General features: G+C 39.7%; 1 protein-coding gene across 4 annotated transcripts in view; it reads left to right on the top strand.

Moving 5' to 3' along the window:
* ppp2r5a (protein phosphatase 2, regulatory subunit B', alpha isoform) overlaps positions 1-20,444 on the top strand; it is a 236,953-nt gene that overhangs the window by 123,973 nt on the left and 92,536 nt on the right. For all 4 annotated transcript variants that reach the window (XM_041182923.1, XM_041182921.1, XM_041182920.1 and 1 more), the window contains exon 3: positions 19,576-19,677. In XM_041182923.1, the coding sequence (XP_041038857.1) occupies positions 19,576-19,677 (102 nt within the window). The remainder of the gene's footprint in view (positions 1-19,575; positions 19,678-20,444) is intronic.

Genomic DNA, 20,444 nt, shown 5'->3' on the forward strand with positions numbered 1-20,444 from the left:
GAAACACCCCTTATCAAAGTCACAAATGACATCCCATGTGACCATGACCATGGTAAACTATCCCTCCTGTCATTCTCAACCCGTTTGCAGTCTTTCCATGGTTAACCACATAATCCTCTTCTAGCACTTCTCAGTCGTCCAGCTAAGTGGGACTGTACCCTCTTGGTTCCACTTTTAACTATTGAGCTGTATCCAGAGTTACTTGTGATGGCTTCTCTTCCTGGGCGCACCATTATCTCTGGAGTTCAACAAGGGTCTATCCTTGGCCTCTGCTCTTTTTCATCTACTTGCTGTCCCTTGGTGGCATCATCCAAAAACAAGTTAGGTTCCCTATGTACGCTGATGATACATGCTCTACCTCAGCTCCAGCTCTCTCGATCCCTTAACTATCTTTAAATTGTCAGACTGCTTGGTGGATCTCCAGTACCAGATAAGCAGAAATTTCCTCCAATTAAATATCAGGAAGACCAAAGCCATTTTCTTGGTCCCTGCCACAAACTCTGCTCCCTAGCCACCCCTCTCCCTGGCATCTGCTTGAGGTGTGCCAGACTGTTCACAACCTTCATGTCACATTTGATTCTGAGATGAGCTTCTAATCACGTATCCAGGCCATCGCTAAGACTGCCTATTTCTATCTCTGTAATATCATCCAACTCTTCCCTTTCCTCAACTCAGCTGCTGCTGACGCCTTCATCTTTGTCTTTCCTACCTCTAGACTTGATTGTTCCAGCACATTCCTGGCCAGCTCCCATCTTCATTCTCTGTAAACTACACTTCATCCAAACCCCCTACCCATATACTAACTCACCCTGTGCTTGTTTATCTACGTTGGCTCTTAGTTGAGCAATTCTGCAATCATAGAATTTTCGTTCTTGTTTTTAATTCCCTCCAAGGCCTCTCACATCTCCAACTTTGTAACCTCCTCCAAGATATCTGTGCACCTCCAATTCTGGCCTCTTGCGTACCCCCAGTTTTGATCGCTCCAAAATTGACGGCCATGTCTACAGCTGCCAGGGGCATAATCCATTCCTGGTCAAACTACTGCCTGTGGGCTACATCCTGCCCCAGGGAGCTTCTAACCTGGCCCATGGCTGCAGCAGGCAAAGTTGCAGTGTGTGCCCTATGCACCTGCTCAACTGCTGGCACCAGGCCAGTTGGCATCAGGAGCTGTGAAAGTAAAGTGCGGATCCTCACAGAATTTTAGTGGTACAGAGGGAGGCCATTTGGCCCATCATGTCTGCACCGGCTCTCCAAATGAGTATTATGACCTAGTGCCACTGCCCTGCCTTTTCCCCTTACCCCTGCACCTTGTTTCTATTCAAATGATCATCTAAAGCCCTCTGGAATGCCTTGATTGAACCTCCACCACATTTCCTGAACCACTCATTGTGTGAAAAAGCTTTTTCTCATGCCACATTTGATTCTTTTGCAAATCACTTTAAATCTGTGTCTTCTTGTTCCTGATCCTTTTACAAGCAGGAACAGCTTCTCCCTCTCTACTCTGTCTAACCCCCTCATGGTTTTGAACATCTCTATCAAATCTCCTCTTAGCTTTCTTCTCTCCAAGGAGAACAGTTACAACCTCTCCAATCTATCATTCTGGAGAGATTCAGGGCCAAAGAAAGCACTTCCAGGTTAGATGGAGTTGGCCAATGGTTGGAGAATGGAGGTGAGCTTTCCTCAAGTAGTGCTTGCAGCTACCATGTTAAGGGGGCAAGTGCAAGTGGAGCAGCAGTGAGAACAGCACAAGGCAACTGTATACTTAAGATTATTTATTAGTTTATTTCAATTTTGATTTGCTTTTTGGCTTTGCAAGTACGTACTCTGTAATTTCAAAACTTCAACTTATTCTTCGCTTGGATTTTAATACTCTTGGTGAAAAGGCAAGTCAACTTTTCTATAATCTTTCCGTTTTTCTCATGCCCTCACTGAAGGTGTTAATTCTTGCTAAGGTCAGGTGCCATATGTGCTGTCAGTTCAGGATTTGAACCTGAGACCTTCAGGTCTGCATTGGCTTAGTAATACAGTACACTGAAGAGTGCCTTCCCCCAGTAGAATGGTTATTTTTTTTTAAATCTTGCGTTTATGTGAGCGTCCTGTCAACTTTTTATATTATCAATTCCATACCTACATTTATAATGGTACCAGGGATGTGGAACTTGAGTTAAGTGGGGAGATCTGCAAGATCTCCGCACTTGTACCATCTACAAGATGCACTGCAGGAATTCACCAAGGCTCCTTTGACAGCACCTTCCAAACCATGACCACTACCATCTAGAAGGACAAGGGCAGCAGATAGATGGCAACATCATCACCTGGAAGTTCCCCTCCAAGTCACTCACCATCCTGATTTGGAAATATATCGCCGTTCCTTCAATGTTGCTGGGTCAAAATCCTGGAAGTCCCTTCCAACAGCACTGTGGGTATACCTACACCACGTGGACTGCAATGGTTCAAGAAGGCTGCTCAACACCACCTTCTCAAGGGCAACTAGGGATGGGCAATAAATGCTGGCCCAGCCAGCGAAGCCCATGTCCCATGAATGAATAAAAGAAAAAATGAGGAAAGCTGTTCTCCTTAGAGCAGAGAAAATTAAGGGCAGATTTAATAGAAGTGAATTGATTAAGAATTGGTGGCAGAAGGGTGGATAACCAGAGGTCAAAGATTTAAGGTAATTGACAAAAGAACCAGAGGGCAGCAGATTTCTGGATCCAGCAAATTCTGACCTACAATTCTGCTGGTGGACAAGGGATCGTAATACCAAAGCATAAATGCTCTACCTTTAGCATGTTCCAAGATATGTATGACTGAAGGTCTCCAGAAGCGATCTCAGTAAACATGTTGAGATGGGCATCTCGGTGATTAGTTGTTTGTGCATTCTGAAAGTAAGAGTTGAAAACACACCACCAGTTCCTGCCAGAGGTACAACTAATGTTTAAATTTTTAGAAGGAGGAGGATAAATGTAATAGAAAGTGAACAACGTGTGGATTTAGATTAGGGTTTTGTATTTTAAGAAAATTTAAAAATTCGCAATGTTCCCTAATGGGGGTACAAAATGTTACGGCTGCTGGAAATCTGAAATAAAAACAGAAAATACTGGAAATGTTCAGCAGGCCAAGCAGCATCTGCAGAGAGAAACAAATTTCTTTCTATCTTCAGTTCTGAATCATCAATTTTTTAAGCTAGTAGAAGGGAAATAGAACCTGTTCCCCCTCTGAACTTGCTGCATTCCATTCTCTCAGGTCCAACCCTAATATTTTCATCAAACCCACTGACAGATGTGATGCTGCTGCTGCCTGGGGCACTGACCTGTTGTCTGGGATACTGACCTCTCACTTGGACAGTTGGTGTTCAGCCTCAGCTGACGTTTTTTCCTACCTCACCTGAACTAAAACCCCACTACCAAACATCAAGCCATTCTGTTCAGTGTTGTCACTGACCTCACCTCCTCTGGAGATCTACTCTCCACAGCCTCCACCAATCCTGAACCACATAGCCCACCAACTCCAAATAGGTGCTTCTACCTCTTTCCCAAAATCCATAAACAAGATTGTCCTGGTTGACCCATTGTTTCAGCTTGTTCCTGCCCCATTGAGCTTATTTCTTCCTATCTAGCCTCCATTTATTCTCCCCTTGTCCAGTCTCTTTCTACTTACACCTGTGACTCTTCCAATATCCTACACCACTCAACAATCTTCCGTTTCCTGTCCCTAACCGTTTCCTCTTTATCATGAACATCAAATCCTTTTATATCTCCATCCCCCACCGGTATGGTCTTCCTTGAGTGGAGGCCCATCCTGTCCCCATCCACCACCACCGCCCCCCTCTGCCTGGCTAAGCTTCTCACTCTGAACAATTTCTCCTTGAACTCCACTCACTTCCTCCAAATAAAAAGGTGTTGCTTTGGGTAACCACATGGATCCTAGCTATGCATTTTTGTAACACTCATTATTTGAGTCCTCCTGGGAACCCCTCCATCATCTCTATTTCTGTTACATTGGTGACTGTGTCATTGCTGCCTCCTGCTCTTGTCATGAACTGGAAAATTTCATTGTTTCCAATTCCACCCTTCTCTTACCTTTTACCTGATCCATCTCTGACTGTTCCCTTCCATTCCTTGACTTAACCTCATGTCCAGAAATGGAGACGGCAATCAAATGATATTCACTACAAAGCCATGAACTCCTACAGCTACGTTGACTACACTTGCTTGCACCCTGTTTCCTGTAAGGACTCCATTCTCTCAGTTTCTAAATCTTTGTCACATCTGTTCTGAAAGCAGCCTTCCACACTAGCATTCTGGCATGTCTTCTTTTTTCCATAACTAAGGATTCCATCCAGCGTGGTGGAAAGGCCCTCCATTTGATCTGATCCATTTCATGCACTTTGGCTTTCAGCCCTCCCCCTCCCTCCTAGAACTATGATAGGGTTCCCCTCGTCCTCATCTTCTACCCCACCAGCCTCTGTATTCAACAGATCTTCCTCTGCTGTTTTTCCCAGCTCCAGTGTGATGCTACCACCAAACGCATCCTCCTCTGCCCTCCCCTTTCAGCATTCTGCAGGGACTGTTGCCTCTGCGACATCCTGATCCACTCCCCAGTCAACCCTAACACCCCTCCCTTCCCTACAGTACCTTTCTATGCAAGTGCAGGAGATGAAATACCTGTCTTTTCACCTCCTCCCATATCACTATCCAAAGGCTCCAAACATCCCTTCCAAGTGAAACAGAGATTTGCTTGTGCTACTTTCATTTTGATATACTGTATTTGCTGTTCATGATGCGGTCTCCTCTACATTAGGGAGACCAAACGTTGGCTGGGTGACCGCTTTGTGGAACACCTCCATTCAGCCCACAAGCATAACCTTGAGCTTCATGTCACTTGTCATTTTAATTCTCCACCTTGCTCCCACTCTGACCTTTCTGTTGAAACAGTTTCAGTGAGGTAAGATAAATAGCCCAGATAAATTCGAGAAAAAGTATGGGTCATCTGCACTTCATCAAAATTTGCAGATAGCCCACAAAATAAAGAACATGGTCAACTATGAAGAAGTTTGCAAGTAACTTATGAAGGGTGTGGACAGATTAATACATTGGGCAGTTGTCAGATGAAATGTAACTTGGAAAAAGATGAGACGGTGCATTTTAGGTAGAAAAGAAAGAACAGTAAACGTGTGGTAAAACTTTAAAAGAAGTGTTGGAGCAGAGAAACTTAGTAATTCAGATACATTAAAAATTATTAGAAAAATAGATAAAGCTGTAAAAATTGTATATAGCATCTTAGATTTAATGACTAGGGGACTCGAGTACAAAAGCAAATAGGTCTCAATAAAACTATTCAAATGATTGGTTTGCAGCAGTTAGAATATCCTGTGCAGTTTTGGACATCTTACTTCAGAAAGATTGTCCGGATCACAGAGGAGTGCAGAAAAAATCACAAAGATTATATCAAGGGTGCAAAGTTTTAATTATGAGAAAGGAGTAGATATTCATTAGAGATCATACGGAGGTCTAATAAAGATTTGACAATGTAAGGCCTCTATTCATCAGAATAAAGAAGGCTAATGGGCAGTCTCATAGAGGCTTTGACGAAGTAAAGCAGGAAAATCTATTTCCACTGATTGGTCAGTTGTTAACTAGAGATCACAAATTCAAGATTATCACCAGTTGGATGAAGGGGGAAGTTGGGATTTTTTTTGAAATTCAAACTTGTTAAGGCATCGATTGTACTACTAGAACCCTCAATAGCTTTTAGAAGAGATGTGGGTAAATGCTTGAGAAGAATATTGCAAGTGTTTAGAGAAAAGACAGGACGATGGGACAAATGGATAACTTTTTCTTAAGAGAATAGGCACAATCAGAATGGGCTGAATGGCTTCCTTCTGTGCTATAAAAATCTTTGACTTGTGTGGTGTGAAGGACTTTTAGTACTTGAACAATAGAGCACTCTATGGTCTTATTATGAATTGCGTCCAGATGCAGTAAACTATCCAGCATAATTACAGTTGTATTTAACCAGGTAATATATCATTGTTCAGAGACAAACTGAGAAATTTATATTCAAATCAATGAAATAAAAAATCTGGGGGGGAGAAGATGCTATCAGCATTATCATTAAAGTCTATTTGGTTCAGAAATGTCCTTCAGGGAGGGAAATATGCTGACCATACAAGGCCTGGCATATATGTGACTCCAGACCAACAACAATGTGGTTGACCCTTAACTGTCCTCCGAAATTGTATATAGTTTATGAAGAGAATAGACTAAATGGAATGAAATAGGAAAGTATTATACCCCTCACTTTAAATTTCAGCAAAAGTATAAAGGTAAGTTTAAATTGGATTTTTTATTGAGACATTTAAATATTCCGCTTCAAAAAATGTTCTTGCACATGTTATTAGCTGGTAGTATAGGTGCAGAGCTGTTGTAGGTTGCCAGCATTTAAGGATTAGCTGATGATTTACATGGATGAAGGCCTCTGTTGATTTATTTGTCTGCAAGATATCCGATATGCATAGAAACCCATCACTGAAGCGGATTTTTGTCTTTACAGCCTGTGTTGAGCATTGCCCTATTGGAGCACAGAAAGGAAAGTCAGGTGAGGAGGCTCAGGTGCTCCTTGCAAACCACACAGCCTCTTTCTTTCTGCACTCCACCCAGGCAATGCCTAAAGTCAGTGGTAAAGATAAAAAATCTACCCTGCTATGTTTAAAGCTCTTCTCCATTACGCTAACGGGATATCTCATTGATAGAGTTAGCCTGATATAGAAGTTACACTTTCTCCCTGTTAGGACACGCTTAAGTTCAGAATGCGTACATGTTGTTTGGCAGAACTAAGGCTTGGGGACCCCATAAGTGTGTACAAAGGCAGTGCTGGAGTTTAACCACCTAATAGCATCAGTAAACTCCTTAGTGCTGACCATGGTTACCTTACTCATGAAAGTGGGAAGAATCAAAGCCCTTTATGATAAGCATACACAGTAGATTGTGGTGATTTATAATAAGTTAAGGTTTATCTGCATGCCAACTAGCTGTTAATCTTAGTTCTGAATTTGTTACTTTCAAAGTTTTTTAACTGTTTTTGCTTAATTTTCTAAAACCTGCACTATTGCCAGGTATTGCAAGGCTGCAAGCAAGGAAAATGTAAATATGCAAAAGTAAGTTATGTCTTTAAGACCATAAACAGCGAAAAGTACTAAAACATAGTCAAAAAACATCAACGTGTATGCAAAAATTCCCCCTTCAGGGTATGATTAGACTCCACCAATGCCCCCAACTCCTTTTGTTTTGTCCTTTTCCCCCTCATGTTTGGTCCATACATTATCCACCAATTTGGGAAGTAATGAGAAATCTCTCTCTATGCAGATCATGTAGAAAAATCAGTTTCCAGCCCTGTGGCAATTGTTCTAAATTATCTTGTTTCGTTATTTACTTCAGTGTCAACAAAATCATTGATATATGTTGTAATGCAAAATTTCAGGCGCTAGCAACCATCATTATGTTCACCTAATATCCTTTAATTGAAAAATTAAACCCTGTCAGCAGGTGGTTGTTATGGCAAGGTACCAGATAAGCTTACAGGCTTGCTTTCTTGTGGGAGCAAAAGGATTGTAATCATGAAATCTGTCAGTTCTCTTCTCCCTGCCCTCGACTGTGTACATATCCAGACCACAGCCCTGGGTGATTCACTAGCTCAGCACATACAGTAACTGAACTTAGCATTAATGTTATCTGTATGGTTCAGTACCACACAACATTCTACATTTAGCCTAGAGTCAGAATGATGTACCCTAAACATATAGTAATTATTATACAACACCGAAACCCATGTTTTTTTTCCCTCCCAGTAGATATTCCATCACTTTGGGATTGAGAGAATGGTACTAATTTTGAAATTAAGAGACTGATTTGAATCCATTTAAATGAGTTACCTAGTTTAGAAAACGAAAGACTTGCACAACCTCAGGGCCTCTCAAAGTGCTTTACAGCTCGTCAACATCCCGCCTGATAGTTTTAGCTGTGCCCAGTCTGTTTTGATGCACGGCCTGTTCATTTAAATGCGTGGCATCTTTAACTTTATTTTGTGCAGCCACACACATGTTAAAGGAAACAATTTGTGAATAGCCTACATGGTGCCTTATGGTTGCTGCGCATACATGCATGGGTGCAGTTTAAAGGGAACATTGCAGTCAATGAAGCACTTTCAAGTGTAGTCAGTGTTGTAACGTTGGAATTGCAGCAGTCAATATGCACCTAGTAAACTCCTGCAAACAACAATGTGACAATGACCAGATATTCTGTTGTTATAAAAGCAAAATGTGATGGAGTGAAAATCTGAAATAAAAGCAGAAAATGCTGATGATACCCAGCAAGTCTGGCAACAATTGTGGAGAGCGAAACAAAGTTAACCTTTCCTAATACAATACTGCATGCCATTTACCATGGCATAGACCAGTGATTGAATCTGGAACCATGCTTGTCTGTTTGCTTCAACTACTATTTGATTAAATTTGCTGAGCCACTGCTGTAGAGAGCTCGTATAGCACTGCATATACCTTAACATAGACCAGTGATTGAATCTGGTACTATGCTTGTCTCTCTGTCTCAGCCACTTTCTGATCAAACTTATTGAGCCACTTGTGAGGGGACTAAGACCTCACGCTGTATGTTCTTTATAAAATAGATATAAGATATTCTCATTGGTATTTCTAACATTTTAAAAACTGAACAAAGACCTTCTAAAATGGCTAAGGCTATGTTGGCCTGTGATCTTTGAACAAAAGGAACTACCATGGCAGTATCACAGAAACTTGAACCTCGTTATCTCTGAAGAGATGCTAACAACCCCCTGTGGGCTGCAGAGACCAAATTCAAAGAGAAGTATATAAAGGCCATCTACATTTCATAAACCAGGCTGGCCAACTGGAGTCTACCCATCTGCTAGGACAATGGGCCCTGCTACCTTCCTTCAAGCCTTAATGGTTGGAACATTTAGTTATCTCAGGAACCCAGACAAGACGATGTGGAGAGGTGGGAGTCATGTGATGTGCATCTCCAGCTTGTGTAACCAACAATATTGCTTTGCTCTACTGCAAATTCTCAGTCTGTCATTTTCCTATCTAGCTAGCAGCAACACAGAAAAGGGGCTCTGCCCAGATTGAATACCTGGCCCCTGTCTACACTGTTTCTACTGACAATTATGTGACATTGCCTCCAAGATTCGCCTCTGTGTGCCTATCTCATTATGTGAAGTCAATTCCGCTGGAAAAGTGAATTATGCAGCATTGGCCTGGACCCCACGCGAAACGCCATCTCCATTATTAGTTGAGACTCCTGAATTACTCCTCCATTAATATAACCACTGTGCTACACACTACATCTGCTGCTGGCTTGAACACATCACGATTCTTTATGGTACAAATGAATTTGTTGTCATACCCGTGACCTGTCCCAAAATAATCTGTAGCGTTGAATTTAAATTGAATTGTGTGGTTGTATCTGTTCAAAGTTGATGAAGGGCTATTTTAAATGACAGCTAAAAGGAAATACCTGTAAGGACTGTTAAATAGTGAAATGTTTATATATCGAGTTTAACACATTTTGGGATGCAATAGTGTTTATTTAACACACAGTCCAGAAAGGGTGGTAAGGCGTGTTTGAAAATGACTGAAAAGTTATGAGTGATCCTGTTCTTGAATGGTTTGTATTATTTTAATTTTTGTAACAGTTTTGGAACCTTTCCAAAAATTTTAGTTCTTCCAACATGTAGCACATAACAGTTCCTTCAGTATTAAACAATTCTATAAACCCTTGAAACTAAGTATTATGCAAATACACTATGAATGTTTAATGAATCATTCAAAACTATTTTCTGGTTGAATTTTATAAATTTGTATATGAATTCAATTATTAATAGGGAGAAACTTTGTGCATTGTTTCAGTCTAAAAAGCAAGTACATATTTTACTTTGCAGGATTAAAAATGAAACAAATTGCAACTCTTCACCTTTTATTGGGTTAATTTCTTGTTAAATAAATATATTTGGGTTCCATTATCTCTCTTTATTCTGCTTGACGATTGTGATAGTTTTTGTAAATAAGATTTGAATGTTGAGAATCAGTACCCTGGAAACTGAAAAACTGACAATCTAGCTTATTAGGGGATACAGTAATAAACAGAGCCGTAAGCATGGACCAGCCAGATTTCAACATGTAAGGCAGGCATTTTATAGTTTTTATTCCTGGCTTACTATTTTAATTATTTTTAACATTCTCTCAATTAATTTTATGCTCTCCTGCAAGGCCAGATCCTGACCCACTCTACCTAATCTGAATTTTTGCTCAATGTCTGGTTTACGTTGAAATCCTGGCTTCTTCAACATCTGTCTGAACTTGTCTGCTGAATTTTAAGTTTGATTCAGCACCACGATTGTATGTTTTACTGCTTCCCATTTGACTGCTTAGAGCCCTCGATTACCATGGGCAATATCATGGCGATCTGAAATAAAAAAGAAAATGCCGGAAATGCCAGCAGGTCTGGCAGCATCTGTTAAGAGTGAAACAGTTAATGTTTCAGGCCGGTGACCTCTTCCGTTGAAAGGCTATTTCCAGGAATTTTTGGCTTTATTTCAGTTTTTAACATCTGCAATATTTTGCTTTTTTAGCACGGGAGATCTGCTTATTGCATTTGTTGCGTAGCTAGTTGATGTGTAAGCTTGAATTAATTAAGAGTTCTAGAATGTTTTTGTAAAGTTATGTACATACTTCAGCAACAAAATCATATTATTATATTAGCTAACGTTTGGCATCACAAATTTTCACCAAAAGTGTTTTTTTTCAGTTGGGTTTAGAACATCAATGATCCACCTAATGCCTGAAGTATTGCGTAGGTTTATCATTTACACATAGAAACCTATATAGTGTAAAGTTGGCATTTAACTTCTAAGCATACGTTTGAGTAAAGGTAATGGGGATGGGGGGGTGGGGGTGTACTAATTTTAGTTAGCGATATTGCCCTCAAATTTTCGTTCTTTTAGCATTCTAATTATTTGATAAATGTTGTCACTATATTGTTTGGATTTTGTATTTGGCTAATGCCATGCGTACTCAATATGTGGTAATAAATATTTTCTAATTGAATATGGTTAGGATTAAGAATGAAGTGAACCTATAAAGCAATGCAAAATGAATTATGGAAGAAACTGCATCCTGCATTACTGTTCTATTGAGCAGGTATTAACATCATTAAATTGCTTTTTAAACCTCTTTCACAACACCAACCCACCCCTATTCCTGTAGCATTTGGCATGGGGCACATTTAAGTGTGGTAATATTTCTGACCTATTGTTCATAAGGTATATTTTAACGATGTGTTATAAATTACTTGTTTCAACAATCATGAAGGCTTGAATTTTATACATAATTAAACTCTGAATTATTGCATTGGGGTAATTCAAAATCACATTGCTGATCCTGTGTATCTGAGTGCCTCCAATGCATCGTGTTTGTTGACCTTGCTGTAATGCACTATTTGGCTTGCTTTAGATTCTAAGTTAAAACAGCGGCCTGCTGTACTTCAGTTTATAATAATTAGATTAAAACACAACAAAAACGAGTATGCATTAAAAATATTTATCAACTGTAGGATATTATGATAACTAGTCTGTTCTGTAAAAAGCGCCTTCATTCTACTAAATCTGAAGGACATAGATTTTAACATTCCTGGCACCCGACTTGTTTGGTCATTCGTTGTCAGGACTATGATCCGAATAAAAGAGAAAAAAATCCAGGACCAGTAAGGGAACAAGTTCTCTGGAAAGTTCCTCTCCCACATAGATCAACTGTTACTATAAAGGCATTTATCCACTACATGATGTAACATCTGCCCCAGTCAGGAACCATTCCACCTCCCTCTTGAAGGCATACAGAGAGTCAGTAGCCATAACACCAGCCAATAATTCTAGATAAAAAAAAAGCTCTAGAGAGGGACATTTGGCAAGGGGCAAATTTATGTTCGACAATATCTCTGGCCTATTGTTCATACTGTGTATTTTAATGTTTTGTAAATTACTTGCTTCACCAATAATGAATGTTGGAATTATATGCATAATTTAACTCTGAATTATCCCATTACAATAATTCAAAAGCACACTTCTGATCCTGTGTGACTCAGTGCTTCCCATGCATTGAGTTTGTTGACCTTGCTGTAATGTACTGTTTGGCTAGCTTTCGCTTCTAGGTTAAATGGAACAAAGAAGAGTCATGTTGCACTTGAAATGCTAGTTCTGTTACTCTCCACAGATGTTGCCAGATATGCTGAGTCTTGTTTACCAGCATTTTCTATTTTTATTTCAGATTTTCAGCATCTGCAGTATTTTGCTTTTGTTTTAATGTATTTTAGCAGTTCACTACAATCTGGGAGAAGAACTGTGTAACATTGAGCCTGTTTCTAATACTATTCATGTGTAGTTTAAACTTGTGTCCCCTAGTCCTCCTATCTGTTAAACTGAAATAATCTATAAATAGGTATGTTATCCAACTCTTGAGTTATTTTGTAGACCTCCATCGTGTCACCTGTAAGTCTATGCTGCTCTAACGTAATAGACCAATACCTTTGAGCCTATCTGAGCAGCTGAGATTCTTCACTGCTGTTTTCCAGAATGGCCATGCAGAATGGCAGTAAATGGAGTGCACCGTAAACCATGTAAAGGTTGTGAATTGGTGAGAATGGGAATTCGGTCCCTAGGGAGGAAAAGGTGCTGCTTGTAATGGTTTTTGTAAGTTTAAGGTAGTCAGAATTTTAGATTTTGTGGTGTTTTTGTGCTTAAGGACGAGAGAGAGGCAAACTGAACTCCTTTAACCTCTCGCTGTCTGTAAGCAGAGGTATTTTGAATTGTTTTAAAGCTAGGCTGTGGCGGGTTTCCCAAAACCCTCGGTTTGTGTGGCCCAATGTTATAAGTAACTCGCAGCAAACCCTCTTTATGATTAACTCAAGGTTAGTTTATTTCACGTTCAAACCTTGGGGTGCGGGTGGGGTTGGTGCATTATGATGTTCGCAATATCATTGTGTGTGTGTGTGTGTGTGTGTGTGTGTGTGTGTGTGTGTGTGTGTGTGTGTGTGTGTGTGTGTGTGTGTGTGTGTGTGTGTGTGTGTGTGTGTGTGTGTAGTAAGGGGGATAGAAAAGAGGGAGGTTTACAACTATGGATCACAACAGTAAAAGAACCACAGATAACATTAGCTCATGTGATTTCCAGTGTCTATAAAGTCAAAGCCCAAAGGGAGTTTCCTTCATGGAGGAGTTCAGTTTAGATGAGTCCTGGTTGGAGTCAGCAGCACAAAAGCCCTTTTAAAGCGAATGACAATACAGCACGATGAGGTTTCTGTACGAAGACTACTTGGCAGGCAATGGTGAGACATTTCTAAAATAAAATAGGTTTCAAGGTGTTGAGAGATTGGTGGCTGGATGCTTAGTCAATTGGAAAACCTGCTGCTGTTCTTTTCAGGTTGGAGGTAATCAGCAGACAGCTTGTTTCTCAGTTCTCAACTGAATGTAGAGTCTTCAAAATTGTCACGAGTCATGTGACCTTTCTCCACAGTGACTTCAGAAGGGATGTTGACCTGGTATCTGGGTCTGGCTTTTGTTTTATGGCTTATAATATCCCAGTCATTAGTCTCTGAAAGAGTCATCATCCATGTTGAGAATCTCGTTTCAGGAAGCCATTATCTGGGCACACCCTATGACTCCGTTAAAGAGGTAGCTTATAAAGATGTAAATGGCATCCATTTTCTGCTCAGTGGTCCCCTTTTGAAATAGTGCTGGATAGTCCAAGGTTTGAGATGGGTCTATTTACACCTCTGGAGGGATAGAGAGCTTTGATCTCTGCAAGTCCCCTGGTTTCATGAGGTGGGGTGTGAGATTCCCACAAGGATGAGAGGGGAACTCTTGTTCTTGTAACTCTTGTTGGAAGCTTCCAGGGCAGATGACCAACCCTATGAGTCATGTATCCTGTAGCAGCCATCTTCTGGTTCAGCAAAAGTCTATTTTACATTTGCCAAAAAGAATAAAATTTGATGTACACCCATTTTGATTTATTTCATGTCTTGTCACTTAGAACAAATTGAAAAGGTGATATAAGTAATTTAGACTATGATATGGCAGGGCAAGTTATGTGGCTGGACTGTGGTATATTGGGGTTTGTGGATAATGAGACTGTCTTGAGTGAACATATCTGCAGTAGATGTCTCCATATTCAATCTCGCAGCCTCAGATTAATTGAGCTGGACTATGAGTTTGAAATGTTCCAGCACAGAAAGGGTGGTGGAGAGGGTGGGAGAAGCATCTAAAAAGTTTGTTCCAGACCTCGCTCATCCCTCCATAGAGAGGATCGTAAGAGGCTTGGTGTGACCTGTAGTATACTGAGTAAGGAGAGCCCAGGTGAGATAGAGAACGAGGATTCAAGAGCCAGGTATGATATACCTACTATTGGTGAGGATAAGGATAAAGACAATCGGAAGGACAGCCAGAATGCTGACGATGGCACCTTGGAGCAGGAGGCTGTCAAAGGGCAGCAGTCGAAAAGCCGGGCATAGGAGGAGGGAAATGTAATGTGATTGTTGTAGAGAATTCAGTAATTAGTGGAACAGATAACATCTTTCTAAACTCGATTGAGAGTCTCACATAATAAAAACAGAAAATGCTGGAAAAACTCAGCAGGCCTGGCAGCATCTGTAGAAAAAGAAACAGTTAAAGTTTCAAGCCCATATGCCTCTTCAGAGCTTAAGAGAAGCAGAAATGTGATGGAATTTACACTGTTTATGGGGAGTGGAGCAGATGAAGCAAGATAGAAAGTCAGCATTAGGCAGCGACTAAGGAGAGATGGACAAAGATATGGAACAAGGCAAAGTGAGTGTGAGTGTTAGTGGTAGTGGTGAAGACTAAAGAAGGTGCTGATAGTGGCATTAAGGTAAGAAAGCAGAATATGTTAATGGCAGAACAAGGGTCAGCTCTTATCAACCTCTGAGACATATATGCAGCATCAGCAACACATTGACTTGCACAGAAAGAGTAAGACTCTGTTGCATGGAATGCTTAATGTCGCTAATAGCACAGAGATGTGAGGAGTGGATGCTGGCTGTAGTCTCTCCAATCCACTGTACAATTTTGTAGCAAGACTTCCCTACTTTTATATTCCATTCCTCTTGCAATAAAGGTCAACATTCAATTCGCTTTCTTAATTACTTGCTGTAAAGTGCATGTTAACTTTCTGTGATTCATGTACAAGGACACCCAAATCCATCTGAACTCAGCATTCTGCAGTCTCTCTTCATTAAAATGTTCTGCTTCTCTTCTATTCCTGTGGATAGCCTCATTTTGCCGCATTTAATCCATATGTCAATTTTTTGTTCACTCATTTAACCTATCTATATCCTTTGCAAACTCTTTGTATCCTCCTCACAGCCTGTTTTCGTACCTATTTTTGTATTGTCAGCAAATTTGGCTACAATATAATCAGTCCCTTCATCCAAGCCATTAATATAGATCATAAATAGTTGAGGGCCAAGCATGGATCCCTGTGGCACTCCATTCATTACGGTTTGCCAACCTTAAAGTGATCCATTTATCCCGACTCTGTTTTCTGTAGGTTAGCCAATCCTCTGTCCATGCTAATATATTATCCCTGATACCATGAGCTCTTGTGCAGTAACCTTTTATGTGGCACCTTATCGAATGCCTGGTTCTGCCACTGGTTCAGCAGCAGAACATGATTTTGAGTTGACCAGTACCACCATTATCCCTGATGCCTCCCTGCTGTGTGTACGCCTGGTTTTATCCAGATATTGCGTGTTCCCTGTGTTGTTGATTGAAAATCCAAAACTAGCCCAAAAAGGCCTTCTATTTGGGAGGCATAGCAGGTTCCAGACAAATCCCCTCTCCACCACCCCTGCTCTTCTCTCCCCCCCTCCCCCCACACCAGTTGAAAATTGTATTACTTCTTGAAGCAATCCGATTCGGGAATGCAATTTTCAAATCATGCTAGCACCCATTCCTGTCCCACCTATTCCATTCTCCTTCCTGGCCTTGTTCCAGATTGAGCCTGACTGTTCCCAACCTCTGCTTCCTATTTGACTTTGACTCAGCTTCCAACCCATTACCCTCTCCATTGCAAAGGTTGTCTCCTGCCACCGTAACATACCAATCTGCACCGCTGCCTCAGCCCATCTGCTGCTGGAATCCTCATGTATGCTATTGTCAACTCCTGATTCTACTATTTCAGTGCTTTCCTGGCTGGCCTCTTATCCTTCAACCATGATATACTTAAGCTCATCCAAAACTACTGCCTATATCCTAATTTACAACAAGTGCCTTTCACACAACATCTCTGTGCTTGCTGACTTACGTTGGCTCTCAGTCATCCAGATTCTCGATTTTAAAATGCTTTTCTTTGTGTTCTAATCTCTCCATGGCTTCACTCCTACCTATCTTTGGATACAATCCTCAGTGAATTCTGTACTGCAAACTCTTCTTGCACATCCTTGATGTTCTTTACCCTACCTTCTGCTGCTAAGGCTCTCCTTAAACCTCCCCGCCTCTCCACCTCTCTCTCTCCATTTTAATTGCTCCTTAAAACTTACCCCTTTGACCAAGTTTTTCGTCAGTTATCCCAGTATCTCTCTCTTTGGCTCAATGTCAATATTAGTCTTGATTGTTCTCCTGCAAATGTCATGGGATATACACTGTGTTAATTATGCTGCACAAACACAAATTGTTGTGGGTCTGCTGTTTTCAAAGATGAAATAAATGTCAGTTAAAGTAACTTCTTTTTACAGTGTAGTATTTTGGTATATCAAATGGAGTTTCAGCATATAAATTCAGAAGGAGATTAACACTGCTTAAGAGTATTTATATGTACATCTGCTTAATTTATAAATAGGATCCTTTTGCTTAAGATGGAGTCACAAGCATTTGAATTACTCACTCTGCAATGGGTTTCAAAAATTCAAGTATCACCTGAATCTATGTATTAGTTAGCTTTGAGTGCTAAAGTACAGTTTTTGGAATTCCATTTTAGAAAGGATAGCTGAGCCAAGGAAAGCTGCAATAGATTGTTACTAAGAATGAAAGGAAGGTTGTAAAGGAAAAATGGGAATCATTTTCATAAGTTGCTAAAAAGGGACGAGAAATTTTCTTTCCGTATTCTTTCATGGGGTTTGGGTGTTGTTGGTAAGACCAGCACTTGTTGTCCATCCCTAATTACCCGTGGCTTGCTGGAGCATTATAAAGGGCAGTTGTGTAGCCTGAAAATAATTGAAATGGAGCCTTAATTTGCATTAAGATTTTCTCGTTGATTACGGAATTCCATTACATTGTAATCAAGTCTCTTGCTGCATTTTAGTTAAAGGTAGAATTTTGAATACGTTTTCCTCAACTTTTTTATATAATGTTCCTTTATTACTCATACCCATTTGTTACAGGCAGAATTTATTTTCATACTGTCCGTGATCAGTGTGTTTTGTTTGTGAGGGGTGTGTGTTTTCTTACTTTCGGAGTGGTTGTCTGTCTCAATTTATATAATTGCAGCAGCAAGCCTTTTGTGAATTTTAAAATCAGGACGGTTATTTATTATTGTACGTTTGCCCCGGGGTTTAAAAACGTGATATCTCACTCATTCGACTCACCCACGCTATCACTCACACAAAGATTAGATACAGATGAGGGAAAGAGCAATTATAATTTGTATTTGACAGACTCTTTCATAGCAGCTCTGTAGTTTCTTAGATGAGATGCTTTTGATGCAGTGAAGATTTTGTAGAGCAGAGGATTTTCAGTAAGCTGTGAAGCCTTTTGTAGTTGATTTTCCAGGAGATTAGTTCTCAGATGAACCTGAAGTTGGAACAGATTGGAGAGAGTTCTTCTCCTGCTTTCAAGGTATGGCTGTTTATTACCTTGGCAGCTTAGTTGATGTGCAGCTGGTTCAATGGTTGTCTGATGGATTTCTGTGGGACCCTGTCTGCAGAACAACTTCTTACCGTTTTAAAAGCAAACTACATACACGGATGTCTTAACCATGTGACCTGTTACAAGTCCAAACTCCTTTTTCAAATAAAGTGGGTGGCCACTTCGATTATACATTGATGACTTTCATATGTTGAGAGTTTGAGACAACCAGTGTCTATCTGAATGACCCATTCAATGTGAAAATACCCCTTTGAATTAGTTTCAGGAAAAGACATTGAGTCAAGATCAGTCTGGAAGTTTCCTTTTATTCTCTCGAGACAGGGAAATGTTTCATTCCACAAGAGAAGTAAAGTGATCCTCAGGCAGACATCTTTTTGTGGCTTTTTAATGTATTTTTGCAGCCTTTTATGTTTTGTAAACATTAAATATTGACTGAAAGCTCATAATACACTGGAACATGACACATATTTAATAAGATGCATAGAACACACTCATGCTTTGCTAATTGTTTTACAAGAATACTTCTAAATGTAATTACAGTGCAGGTTTGTTGTGTTTCATTTTAGTAGCATGCACGTTGAAGCTAAAGAGTCAAACACAAGTTAAATAATTATTTCCCTTCAAATGGCTGTTGCTTAAGTAGTAAAATTCCAAACTAGATTTTGTTTTTCCATAAACTACCCTTGGGTGAAATATGTTCATTAATACTGGGTTGCTAAGCATCAGATGCAGATTAAATAAATGAGCATGAAGCTTTCTAGAAATTGTATGTGAAAGGTTTTGTTGTGCACAACTGCATCATAGTATAACTTAACCAGTTGCTTGTCAATTTGGGCTACAGATTAATTAATTTTGGTGTAATGCTTTAAAAAAAAATCTGTGAAGACAAATTGTGGTAATTGGCTCATTTAATAACAGTATATGACATAATATCAAATGAAGGATTTTCGACTTTTATACACCATTATGTAAAAGCTTACCTATATTTCAACAAGACTTTATTACTCTACTCCAGTATGGAAGAAAATTTGTGACACCATTTAACAACATTGCTTCAGCAACATAGCAGACAGTTCTGGTTCATTCCAAAATCAACAGTCAAGAAATATGTTTGCTCCTGCAAGGCTTAACCTTGGTTTAGGTTTTCTTCTGCTTGCTGCAGTATGTATTAACTACTTCTAGCAATTTAGTCACAGGATCATTTGAAATTATCATGTTGGTAATTTTTATCTTGTCCTGCCATTCATCTACAAATGCAGAAACATTCCTGATAGGATACAATAAAAATTTGTAAGAATCTGTAACATCAGAGGCAAATTTGAAATAGCCACAATGTATTTTAAAATATGAAATTTTTGCATGGTGCTTTGGATTCTTGAGTGCAATTTAGAAAATCATGGTACCAAATTAATGAAGTATAGCCTTCATGGCTTGAATCAGCTTCAGGTACGTCTTTGGAATTTTGTGGGGTATAATTGGAAATTATATCTACTTAATTAGAATAAAGTGGCTATTGCACCTGCTTATTTTCAGATAAATTGAGTACTGTTGAAGTTTTCTTAAAACTTATCACCATAGCCTGTTTTGAATAAAAACTCTTAAATCATGATCTTGTTGCAGATTACCTGTAATATCTTCAGAACCCTTCCTCCCAGTGACAATCCGGATTTTGATCCAGAAGAGGATGAGCCATCCTTAGAAGCAGCATGGCCACACATGCAGGTAAATGAACATTTAAAAATAGTGTTGTTTCTGAAAAATGTTTTTTTTTCTAAATTCCTTGCACGTCTATATTTCAGTAAGTCAAAAATGCTGCTGGATTTCACTTTACCTATAGTGTACTATTCACAATTATAAAAGAACATAAAGCATAATTTACAACCTGTCCCTAACTTATGTATTAATGAATCTCTTATGATCGCTTGGAGGAAATGATACATTTGTTTTAACCAGCTAAGAAAGGTTTCGCATCTCCCCTGGAACACTTAAGATTAACAGATGTTACTGTTACACATTAAAATCATTGGATAATGACATATTGGGTCATGGGAGGGGTAGTTGCTGTGACCATTGCCAATGGAAAGATTTTACTGTATGTTGATAATTGATGAAGATCTCTACCTTTATATCCCTCATTGATAAATTATCTCAATTTTAATGCAAGTATGTCTGTAACTCTTTCGAGTACAAACCCGTTTCCATCTGTTTCAGATGAAGTTACATTGTTTCATGGTTTGCCATTGTGAGATTTGAATTCTTGATCTTGGGGTTACAAACCCAGTACCATAACCACTTGGCTATTTAGGCCAAGCTCAAGTATGTCTGTAGGTGAAGTTGTGAGAGTAATGTTATATGACTCATTGAGTCAAGCACAGCCTCCTCCAATAATGGGCTTTGATTAAGCAGCACTGGCTTGCATTACAGTTGATTTATATTGCTTCCTTGATGATTTTCCATCTTACCTGAAACCACAGCAACACACTGTTGTA

The sequence above is a fragment of the Carcharodon carcharias genome, chromosome 2, assembly GCF_017639515.1.
Source record: "Carcharodon carcharias isolate sCarCar2 chromosome 2, sCarCar2.pri, whole genome shotgun sequence".
Taxonomy (NCBI): Eukaryota; Metazoa; Chordata; class Chondrichthyes; order Lamniformes; family Lamnidae; genus Carcharodon; species Carcharodon carcharias.